General features: G+C 37.6%; 1 protein-coding gene across 5 annotated transcripts in view; it reads right to left on the reverse strand.

Moving 5' to 3' along the window:
- The window catches only part of RXFP1 (relaxin family peptide receptor 1), a 118300-nt gene that overhangs the window by 47683 nt on the left and 58276 nt on the right, over positions 1-12341 (reverse strand). For all 5 annotated transcript variants that reach the window (XM_030312842.1, XM_030312839.1, XM_030312840.1 and 2 more), the window contains exons 3-4: positions 5970-6068; positions 2434-2539 (exon numbers count right to left, since the gene is read on the reverse strand). In XM_030312842.1, coding sequence (XP_030168702.1) covers positions 2434-2539; positions 5970-6068 — 205 coding nt within the window. The remainder of the gene's footprint in view (positions 1-2433; positions 2540-5969; positions 6069-12341) is intronic.

Consider the following 12341-nt stretch of genomic DNA (forward strand, 5'->3'; position numbering starts at 1 on the left):
TGTTTATCTGTTTGTCTCTTTTGCTCATTAGCATTTATGTGAAATGTCTTAAAAATCCCAACTTCAATAAATATATATACATTTTTAAATGCGTATTTATTTTTGAGAGGAAGGGAGAAGAGTGAGAGCGGGGGAGGGGCAGAGAGAGAGGGAGACTCGGAATCTGAAGCAGCCCAGAGCCTGACACAGGGCTCGAACTCACAAACCCAAGAGATCATGATCTGAGCCGAACTTGGAAGCTTAACTGAGCCCCCCAGGTACCCCCCCCCAACTTTAATAAATATTATCTGGATTATTGGTTTCTTTAAAACTTATATATGATTTAGTCCATTTCTGACATTTCCCTATGAGAGTTCCAATTCAAAATATAGAATGAACTCAGTAATAAAATTTGATATTTACTCTTTTAATGTATTTGTTGTAAAGCCTAGTGTTCCTTTTCTCTATGGAATTGAATAAAGACTGGGGTGAGTATGATGCTGAGTCAGCTTTCTGCAGAAAAAAGTAGAAATGAGGAACTTGAATCAAGCTGCTCAATCCAAAGCACAAGAAAATGCATTTTTTTAAAACAAAACAGAAAAGAAAGTGTTACAGACAAACTCCTGAGCTTTATTTCTACATCTCCAAATGCCTGTTGAAAATTTCTGCTGAGTGACCTGTTAACCTCAAGTTGAAAAATCCATCTAAAATTGGAGTCCTAATCTTAGCCACTTACTGTCACCAAGTGTCCCCATTCTTGGATCACTCTATTTACTCAGGAGGGAAACTCTGAAATCATCTTGGACTCTTCCTTCTCTCTCGTTTTCCTGTAGTCAGTCATTCACAAGGAGCTGATCCCAGTTTTTTTTTTTTTTTCTCTGTACCAAGGGTTAAAAACTGGTGGCCCACAGGACTGCACACACCTCTTTATGAACGTTTGTGTGAATGGATGTGTGAATGTATGCATTGAGCCAAAACAGTTTTTTATTTAAATTTGGATCAGAATGCCTTTAGGTATTCTTTAGGGGTACACACTGTCTGGTTAGTCATTGCCTATCTTCTTCCATTCCTCCAGTTCTGTCCATCTCTTCCTTTCTTATGCAAAGTTTAGTTAAGTTGCAGAAGAACAGATTCAAATCTTACTTGTAGGAAAGTGAAAAATGGGACCGGCAGCATCAGGGTATTCTTTGATTTTCTGCTAATTTGATACAAGCAGTGGGGGTGATCAATGTTTTTCCTTGAAAATAGAATGCAATCATCATCAATTTTTATACCGAACAGGTCCAGTCATGACTTAAAGCATGGCAACTCTCCACGGAATCTCAGATTGTTATTTAATTCTAGTAAAATACTAAGACTAATTATCGAGAAAGAGCGAGGTGAGTTGGGGATAGGGTAGAATGCTTGCCTTAGTTCAGGTGGGATTATCACCTACCTTGGAAAATAAGTCTTTGTGGTTTCACCCGTTTGATATTCTTAGATTACCAAGTTGAATAAACTCCTCAGGTCACTATCAATTGAGTAAACCCTCCCAGATTCTGTTAATTTGATGGCACCACTATCCACAGGAACTCTGAACTCTAGCTCTCCCCACCTCTTATACTTCAAGCATATGAGTTGCTGTGTTATGTGGTTTGGGTTGACAAAGGCAGGACTTACCCGTATTTGTAAATTTAAGAATTACTCCGATTTTGTCTTCATATACTCAAAAGTCAGAACCATAAGGCACTAAAACACTTGGGTGAGACAAAAAACTCAGCAAAAATATTGGATGAAAATATCTATCCTCCACTGATTGCTTTTGAAAAGTTTCAGCCAAATGTGTGTGACTGTGTTCCTAAAGTTTGTTGAATTGGAATTATTACTGGATCAACAAACCACTTATTGTGAAGATAATTTTCTTTTATATATATAAGTTTGAGTTACTTGGGAAAAAAACAATAGCAACCTCTCTCAGTCAGATGTGATTCAGAAGAGTTAGATTTTAAATGTGAAGTTCTAGAAATATTTTATCCAGTTTTTGTCCCTTCTTTTCTTTTCTTTTTCTTTTTTTGCTTGTTTGTAGATAGGAATGTTTCTAACAAAGTCTAAAAGAACTCTTTCAATAAATGTCCATTCTTGTAATAAGAAAATTCTATATCATAGTTTAACTGGCAGTCTTTTCTCTTTACTTGCACATAAATGATGACATTTTTTGTTTAGGTAAAACGTGGAGACACTAAATACTTGATAGGATTATTATCAGGGACCAAAGAAATTAATATATAGATGAATTTAGAGTAGGGCCTAGCATTTACTAAATGTAAAATAAATATCAGCAATCATTATAATTGATGGAGAACAATGATATCATCTTTGAATAAAAATGCATTAATAATGACAAGGCCTTAAGTATGATACAATTTTCCAGGTGCTATTCTGGCTGTCAGGTTGAAGCCATTCTTTTCTACTTACATTTTAGTCACATTTGAAGAAACTGATGGAACAGCTCGTAAATTGGTCTCATCACAGTCAACCTCTAAACCTCGGCAAAGACATGGAACGGGCACAGAACCGACCACTGAATAAGGAGGAAGTAGTAAGGAATGGGGATAGTGAGGGACCAGGAAGAGGAGGGTAATGAAAAGAAAGAAATGAGAAACTATGAGAAAATTATTTAGTACAAAAGTATGTCCTGTTTTACCTAAGCAATTTGGGCACTGCTTTAAATTAAGTTTACAAAGTTTGCTTTTAATTTAATGTTAAAATGATGCTAGAACACTAAGATGAGAAAACACATACAATTTACTAACCCACGCATTTTTTGTTTTTTTTAAATAGCAGACTACTCTTCTCCATTTGCTGCAAAAATGAATGAAGTCATCTGCTTTTACTCATACAAGGAGAGTGGTTATGTCCAGGGGTCACATGACTGACAGTGTGTGATGGGCTTTAATGTCCATGTCAAAGCTGCTACTTAAGAATAAAGCATTTATCGGGGTGCCTGGGTGGAAGGTCAGTAAAGGTGAGCCTCGACGTCGACTCAGGTCATGATCTCACCATTCATGAGTTTGAGCCCCCAACTGGGCTTGCTGCTGTCAGTGCAGAGCCTGTTTCAGATCCTCTGTCCCTCTCTCTTTCTGCCCCTCTCACTCATGCTTGCTCTCTCTCTCTCTCTCTCTCTCTCTCAAAAGTAAGTAAAACATTAAAAAATAAAGTATTTATTAATAGCATAATCTAACCCTTAATGGAAGACTAAGTCATTTTTAACTAGCGAGAAAGAGGAGAACTAAACATGAATTATAGTGTTGGTAGAATTCTTTTTTTTTTTTTTCTGGAAAATTCAGGAGTTCTTTAAAGGATTTTTTATGATCTTCTTTTGGATTGGATTACATAGGGATGTAAGGATGTCAAAAATGTCATTTATGGGAGTGAACTTTTAAAAAAAATGTTTTATTTATTTTTGAGAGAGAGAGCACACAAGTGGAGGAGGGGCAGAGAGAGAAGGGAACAGAGGACCCAAAGTGGGCTGCATGCTGACATCAGCAAGCCTGATGTGGGGTTTGAACCCACCAACCGTGAGATCATGACCTGAGCTGTGAAATCATGACCTGAGCCAAAGTTAGACATTGAGCCGACTGAGCCACCCAGGCCCCCTGGGAGTGAACTTTTTTAATGCATAGCCAGCCATTCTATTTTAACTGCTGCCATTGGGAAGAGGAAGAGTTGAATGTATCCCTTTGGCCATCTTGTGGGGCTATAGTGATGGTCTTAAAGATGTGACCTCATAGTTCTAATGTCTGTTAGACTTTCAATGATGTGTTCGTATAGCTCAATAGTACAATAGGAATGGTTGATTAATGAGAACAATGAGGAGTGTTTTCCCTCTACGTTTACTTTGAAACCCTAACCTGTATGGTAGAGGTAACAGACTCTTATGTCCAGGGGACTGGCAAAATAGGTGTAGGCATTGTCCAGATGTCCCAGTGGAACAGCTTCTCCTAACTGTTGCCATATTAGGATAAGAACATGTGTAGTCAAGTCAACCAACTTTCTCAAAGAAGCCAGAAATACAATGTCATACATAGGTACTTATGTACCTATCTTAAAAAATGATAATAGCCAACTTAAAATATTTTAAAACATCACAGAACAAAGAAAACTTTCTATGAGAATTTTCTGCTTATAGGCTTCCAGTTTTTGACCTTTACTGTAAAGCCTCCAGAGAGTAGAAAAGTGTCTTAATGCAAACTAGAGATTTCCATGACAAAGGTGGTAGATGACTTTGACCTACTAAACTTCCCTTTGCTCAGCTATGGGATGACAGGTGTTCTACCTCTCCTCCCAAATAACTCTGCAGACTATTTTATAGGGTTACAAGAGATCAAAATCATAACTTAGGTTTTGTGTTTTTGTAAACAGTCTCCGCCAAGAACTTTTAAACAGTTTTATGGTTGTAAGTAACAATTTTGGCTATGGATCTCTGAAAATGGATTCTGTCTCCAAATTACAGCCATGTCTAACATGAGTGTTGTGGGGAAGGAAGGGTGTGGGTTGGGAAAGAAGATGAAGGTTCTGAGAGTGAGACTAGGAAGGGTTAAAATGGAGGGAGTGAAATTAGCATTACTTCCAGTGTGTTTTTTCTGTTTATATTGACAGAGTTAAAATAATTCATATACGTTGATTACAGGGTTACCTGTAATAGGGAAAAATGAAAAAAAAAATAACACCAAAATATCCAACAATCAAAGAATGAGTAAGCAAATTATGACACTTAAAAATATATAGTATATTCAAAAAGAGCTTATAATAGAATGGATACCTGATTATGTCAAAATGCTAAGTGAAAATATGATACAAATGGTTTATACAGGATATTTCAACTATGTTAAAATAAAAAAGATAAGTAATGCACCAGCAAGTTAGTGCTGGTAGCCTCTGAGTCTATAGACTCAGGAAAGGCTATACAATAAAACAAAAAAATAAAATCCATGTTTTGAGATAACATGGCATAATTCACTAGTTTTTTTGTTTGTTTTTAGTTTTTATTCTATTAGCAGTTAAATTATACCTGTTACCTTTTTCATTCTCAAAAAGTTTTAGCTTTTCAATGATCGAGTAATTTGGTTTCTGTACAAGGAGAAAATGTTAGACTGAGACAGATTGCTTGTAATCTGTGGATTGGCAGGATAGAAGTATGGTCCTTAAATTGGGGACTGTTAGTAGTAGTTTTTTATTATTCTCATCTGAATGCTGAAGACAAAAAAAATATTAAACCTTAAGAAAAAAACTATACTTTACAGCTTGTAATAGAACATAAAGGAAATAATATAGTAAAGGATTCTCTCCACTCCCACCCCCAACTATTTAACCAAGGTTTTGCAGAGCTAAGATCAAATTGTAACTCTCTGGCACAAATTTACATTTGCATAATTTATCAGAATGAACACAAATTATTTAAAAGGAAAAATTGACAAGATCTTCATGTTCTAAAATATTGCAGAGTCCGTCCTAAGGTCATACCCTCCCACAGCCCCTCCTGTGTGTTGGAAGTTTTCAGTATGCGACTAAACATAGCAGGTTATAGCTCTTGTATCAATAGCTCTTGTATTAATGAGACTTTTTTGTATTTCTAAAGTAGTTTAGACCCCAGAAGCTTTTTCACTTGCAAACATTAAAATCCAAACAGCTTCTCTGCCCTTCTGTTTCTACAGTTCCCTTTGTGTCAGAGTCTATAGTGATTGTGAAAAAGGGACATATAATAGCAACCCTGACTGACAGACATTAATTTTGTTCATAACAGTATCTGGCATAATGTATTGTTTTTTTTACTTGGGATCCCTGAGTCACTTTTGAATAGAATTCTCAAATTAAGGCTACATGTCTGATAGAGTTTGCAGTTAGAAAACTATAATTAACCTTTTAAAAAATATGTTGGATCCAACTTTTAAAAACATGATATCTTATTATGAACTCATGGAAAAGGAGACTCAATCCCTCTGATTACTTACGGCATTCAGATGTTCGTGTCTCAAAGTGATACAAGGAAGTCATTTTGTAGTAACTGGCAAAGTATTTGTCAAATTGTATAGGCCATCCATTGTTGTCTCCTAAAATAAAAATGAGAAAGCAGAAAATTCAAGAAAACAGAAATACTCTGGTGTGTTGGGAAAAATAGGTCCTCTCTTTAAAATAAACAGGTGATTGTCACAAGAGAGACAAGCATCATCTGGGAGCTTGTTGAGAAATGGAAATTTCTGGGCCCCCACCTAGAGGTCCTGATTTCACATGTCTGAGATGGGTCCCCACATCTCCACTATGGGCACTGTAGGTGATTCTTTGGCAAGTAGTGTTTGAACCACATTTTAAGAAACAGTGCTTTCTTAAGTACTGAAACACAGCATACAGTTCCTAGCATATTAATTATGATTCTCTCTTCTATCATTTAAACTGATATTGGAGATGTATTAACATGGATAGATGATCATGACTGTTAAAGAAAAAAAGAACCTGACCAGCATGATCACGTTGCTTACTTTTTTCTTTCTTTCTCTCTCTTCCTTCCTTCCTTCCTTCCTTCCTTCCTTCCTTCCTTCCTTCCTTCCTTCCTTTTGTTCGTTCGTTCGTTCGTTCTTTCTCTCTTTTAAAGGGCACCATGGTGTCATGGATGGTTTTAACAGGAATTATCTTCTGAGTGCTTACATATTTTCTCATTTATATTTTCTGATTTTGATATTAAGCTCTTGTATCATTTAAAAAACCATAAAAATTGGGGCGCCTGGGTGGCTCAGTTGGTTAAGCGTCTGACTTTGGCCCAGGTCATGATCTCATGGTTCATGAGTTCAGAGCCCCGTGTCGTGCTCTGTGCTGACAGCTCAGAGCCTGGAGCCTGCTTCAGATTCTGTGCCTCCCTCTCTCTCTGCCCCTTCCCTGCTCATGTTCTGTCTCTATCTCTCAAAAATAAATAAACAATAAACAAAATTTAAAAACATAAAAATTATAAAAGTCCTTCTTTGGGGAGAAAACCAAAGAAATAATTTTACTGTACAAAATTCCTTATGACCTTTTAGTTAATACTAAACATAAGAGACAAGGAAGCCAATCATGTGATAGAACGGACTTTGCATGGGGGTATAGGAGCAACTTCTCTGGACATCTTTGCAGATGGTACAAGCCTTCCAGAGATTCTTTCCAGAGGTTTTAAAATTTTTTCAGAATGTTGCCAAGACTCTTTAAGGATGCATAAACATATGAGAAGATGACAAAACCTATAAAATTTTCTTGTTTTTAAAAAAAAATTTTTTTTTTTTAAAGATTTTTTTTCAACGTTTTTATTTATTTTTGGGACAGAGAGAGACAGAGCATGAATTGGGGAGGGGCAGAGAGAGAGGGAGGCACAGAATCGGAAACAGGCTCCAGGCTCCGAGCCATCAGCCCAGAGCCTGACGTGGGGCTCGAACTCACGGACCGCGAGATCGTGACCTGGCTGAAGTCGGACGCTTAACCGACTGCGCCACCCAGGCGCCCCAAAAAATTTTTAAAGTTTATTTATTTTGAGAGACAGAGCAGAAGAGGGGCAGAGAGAGAGGGAGACAGAGAATCCCAGGCAGGCTCTTCACTGTCAGCATGGAGCCTGATGCAGGGTCCAAACTCACAAACCATGAGATCATGACTTGAGCTGAAGCCAAGAGACGGAGGCTTAACCGACTGAGCCACCCAGCCACCCCAAAATTTTCCTGTTTTTATAAATTAGTATTAAGTCTAGCATAAATGCTATTTATACTTGTAAAATTAGTCTTGCTTTTAGAAATCCCACTAAAAGTGAAAAATTGAATACAAGTTTATTTAAACATTGTATTTAAAATATTCTTCCTTTAGCATGCCTCTTTAGTTTTAAAACTTGTCTATTACAGAAGATTTCAAAATAGAAGTAGCAAAATAATATAATGAGATCTCAGTTCAGAGGGAGATAAGTGATGGCCCTCAAGTTTACCAACCACACTCTTCAGCATGAGACCCCAGATGGGTACCAGTAACTAGGTGGCCAGGAACAACATCCTAGAAACAGAAAATACCATCCACTGAATACCCAGGTATCAGTTCAAGGTGCCTCCCCAGCCTCTGACACCATGAGGATGGTATCTTAGAGAAACAGGAAGAATGGGAGGAAATGGGAAGGACTGAGGTTATACAGCCAAATAGAGACTACAAGCTATTGAGTCTGTGGTAGATTTTGTGCAATTTGTTCCTGTTCTATACTGGGTTTAGAATGCTTTCTTGTTCTTTAGAAGTTGGTAGCTGAAATCTATGTTTTCCATACCTTTAGCAACTAGGGTTCTTGTTACAGATAAGTTCTTCCATTTGAATGCACACATGTGAGATCGGAAGTTTATAGACACCAGTCTTGTGGGTATATAGTGGGAGTTGGGGCAGCTACTGCAACCAGTCTCAGGGTTCAGTTTCACAAGTAAAGAGATTATTAGCAGTACTAGTGACAGTGACAGAATGTCACTAGTACTTCTTGATCTTGGGCTTGCAATTATGGTGATTTGTTCTCCACTCCTGATTCTTGCTTCTATAGCCTTTACAGTGATTCTATAAACACCTTCTTCCTAGCATGAAATCTGCTTTTTCTTAAGCCCCCCCCCCCCCCCGCAAAACGAGAGTGGTTTCTGTTTCTTCCTTCCAGAAGGGATTTCAGATAATGCTTTCAAGGATGGAAACATTAGATTGATTATTTGAACTGGTTGGTGTTGAAGATAATGGCAGTACTGTTACTATTAGAAAATGGGACTCTCAAAGTTTATGTCACACTGTGACAAAGAAGTGACTTCAATGATCACTTATGGCTTCCTTATGATGTGCCTCTTAGAAGGCTACACTCTGGCACAGTAGTTGCTATGGTAAATCATTAGAATGAAAATGAGCAATTTCTAGAGTTGTGGAATAAGATAGCTATGGAGATGTCCTGGGGAGATTAAAGCTAGAAAATGATAAGCCCAGGGTTTAGGTTCAATCTTATCGGTATGAAAAAGTTCAGAGAACTACTGAGCTTCCATGATCACTCTAAGATAATCTTTTATCTCTTGTGATCTCAGGATTGATGTAACCTCAAATCTGATAGACTCTGATCCAGTGGATTACAAAGGTTACAGCATAAGCTGAATTCATGTTTTGCTATCTCTTTTAAGTGAACATTAGGACACTGATTTGGAAGGAGAGAAGCCCTGCAAATTATAATGGGACATTTGAGTACGTTGAGTTGAATTTAAATACTTTGAATCCCCATCCCATGGAACCTTTCCTGTCAGCAAAAACCTCTCCCTTCCCTGTCCCATAAGGTTGGTTGTAGTCTGTTGGAGACGTGCTAGTTACTTTACTTGAGGTAAATAACTTTTGAGGTCTCTTCAGGCCCCACATTTTGAGTATTCTTTCCTGCTTCCCATACTATTATAACTAGAGTCAGATCCTAACACACCCAAGAAGCCAAGCACAAGTTGGACTCAGAAAAAGAAGATCTACATACCAAAAGATTTTGCCATTTTAAATAAACAGAAACTCAAGGGAATTGTTTGGGAACAATTTCTAAGTATACTATACTAGGAGGAGGGACTATAACTTTGAGCACAGCTAATTAATACAGGTTTCTGGATTCAGTGTGCTGGCTCAAGCAGTAGTTTGCCAGATTGTTGACGGGAATCAAGACTCATTGTTGCCTTAGACTAAATAAAGTCAAGAGGCAAACACTTATGGGCATTGAGTCACCAAAGGGGTGGATTATGAGGGACATGGCCCATGTATTGTAGAGCTGAAATGGACCTATGGTGGATACTGTAGATTGGCTTGCTCAACCTCTGTTCAACTCCCCCTTCATTGGTGTGTTCCTGGAAAACAGAGACTGCAAAGCTCACAACATTTCACATCTTCTTTACAGCCAGGATCATGTGCACTCACAATATTTTGGTTGATAGAAGAAAGGTAGAGATCATTTTCCTGCTGCTATGTCTAAAACAGAGACACTGTGTTAAGAGGCACTTATGGCAGCAGCATGACAATTCGAGTATTACCAGCTCTGTGGGTGTGAAGAGGCAGTTGTGTTAGTGGTAGGGACAGCAGGATCAGCAGTGATTGGGGTAGTCACTGTCTCAGTCTTTGGATTGCAGCTATGTTGATGTATTCTTGGATTCAATGGCACCAATGGGAGCCTTGCTGATGCCCACTCTTCCAGCCTTACCGGGAATTTTGTATCTAAATTCTGTTTAACATACCTAGAATGGGTTCTGGTTTTTCCATTAAACCCTGATAGATACAGAGACCTTTTGAATTATTGGATTAAAATATGGTTTAAGTGTGGTTGGACATTTATAGCATTTTGGGAGCCCAGGTGGAATCTCAAGTGTGAGAACAAAGCAGTGCATTTTTTCTGAAACTATGAGCTTCGGTGTAGTTTAATTTTGTGGTCTCACTACAGAAATGATGACATTTTCCAACATTTTTCTGCATCTCCAGTATGAGTTCTAGGGATAGGTTTAAGAGCCTTACAAAATGATCTACTCTTCTGGGCTCAGAATTACCTATTTGTTTCCTTGGCTGTCCGGTTTTGGTTTACGGCATTGGCTTTCCCCCTTTCCTGGTTTGGCTGTGTTTGTTGATTTTTTGGCAAGGTTTTGCTTTAAAAAACTTGGTTCATATCTTTAGATATAAGAAAGGAGGATTCTGTGAGAGATTTTAATTCTCCCATTTTAACAGAGAAATTGAATATTAGCACTTAGCTCTGAGAGAACTTGTGTTTAGCAAATACCTACTACATTGTACTAGGTACTTTATTTTATCCTCATAATTCTATTTGGTCACTATTGTCACTTCATTGACAGATGGAAAAACTGCTTCTAAGATGTTTAAGTGAAACAGATTATCAAAATTTACTAAAGAGTTAAAATAATAAAATAATTAAAAATTTTTCTTTCCTAGGCCAAATAGATGATTTATCAATACATAGTCTACCTACAGAATTTCAGCTTTTGTGTGACATTGGCTTTAAATATTTAAGCAATACTATTTATTGCTTATTTTTCTGTTGTCTATTTCATTTCCATTATTGAGGCTCTTATATCAGAATTGTGTGAATTATACAAAAATTCATTTATTAATTTTTTTTAACATTTACTTAGTTTTGAGAGACAGAGTGTGAGAAGGGGTAGGGCAGAGAGAGAGGGAGACACAGAATCTGAAGCAGCCTCCAGGCTCTGAGCTTACAGCACAGAGCCCAATGCGGGGCTCGAATTTACTAACCATGAGATGGTGACCTGAGCTGGAGTCAGATGCTTACTCAACTGAGCCACCCAGGCATCCCCCAAAATTCATTTAAATAACAACCAGAAGTAGTTATTAACTGGAATTTAAGCTCATCACTATTGCTACTTATGGAATCAATGAAAACATTGTAAATCATTAAAGTATTACTAAAACATTAATTTAAAAAATAAATTTTTTTATAGATTTATGCTATGATTTTTTATACATTTGCATGTTATAAATAACACATGTAAGATAAGTCATTTGGCTCTGGATATGTTGAGGCACTGATTATTTTTATAAACAAGCTCGTTGTGTATCTAGAGAGCAAAGGCAGAAGTGGTTTGCAAAGGTCTGAAGAATTTCTCCTTTCAGGCTGCCAGCGCCTTGTTGGCTTTGTAGGAGGAGGAGGAGGACACCCCCTGCCCCACGTTCATGTTCATGTTCATGTTCCTGACACATCCGCCCAGACCTCAGAAAACAGCAATGGAAATGAGGTGAGGTGACAGCATTCCAGAAACACAGGGCTGTTTCTATGGTTAGTGTTTCACTGCTGCTGGGAAATTTATGAGATCAGGGATGGGGTGAGTGCCAGTAGATGTTGATTTTCTTTCACTCTGGTTCTTTAGCAGGCCCTGTATGGAACTGAATTTTTACAACTGAACTATTTCAATTTGCCGCATTTTTTACCATTAACTGATAGTTCAGTGCTTAAAATCATGGGCTCGGCACCCTGTGCTAATACTTTGTCCCTCACCATTGCTCTCTATTTTAAGAGGTTCACTCTGTGGCCTTGGTTGCAATGATTGAGTCCAACAAATTGACATGTGTAGTTATTTATGCTGCTTCTCTTTTCATTTTCTTAATCCTACTCCTTTTTTCTCCTTTTCTACCTTATTGTACCTCAACACAACATACTCACTCACACTCACACACACACACACACACACACACACACACACACACACACAGAGTCAAAAAAAAAAAAAAGGAAAGAGATGTGATATTAGTATAGATGTGGGTACTTTTAGAATGCAGAAAGAAGCAAGACAAACCTGCTTATACTTCCCTAGATAGAGCATATCTTT

Source organism: Lynx canadensis, chromosome B1, assembly GCF_007474595.2.
Source record: "Lynx canadensis isolate LIC74 chromosome B1, mLynCan4.pri.v2, whole genome shotgun sequence".
Lineage (NCBI taxonomy): Eukaryota > Metazoa > Chordata > Mammalia > Carnivora > Felidae > Lynx > Lynx canadensis.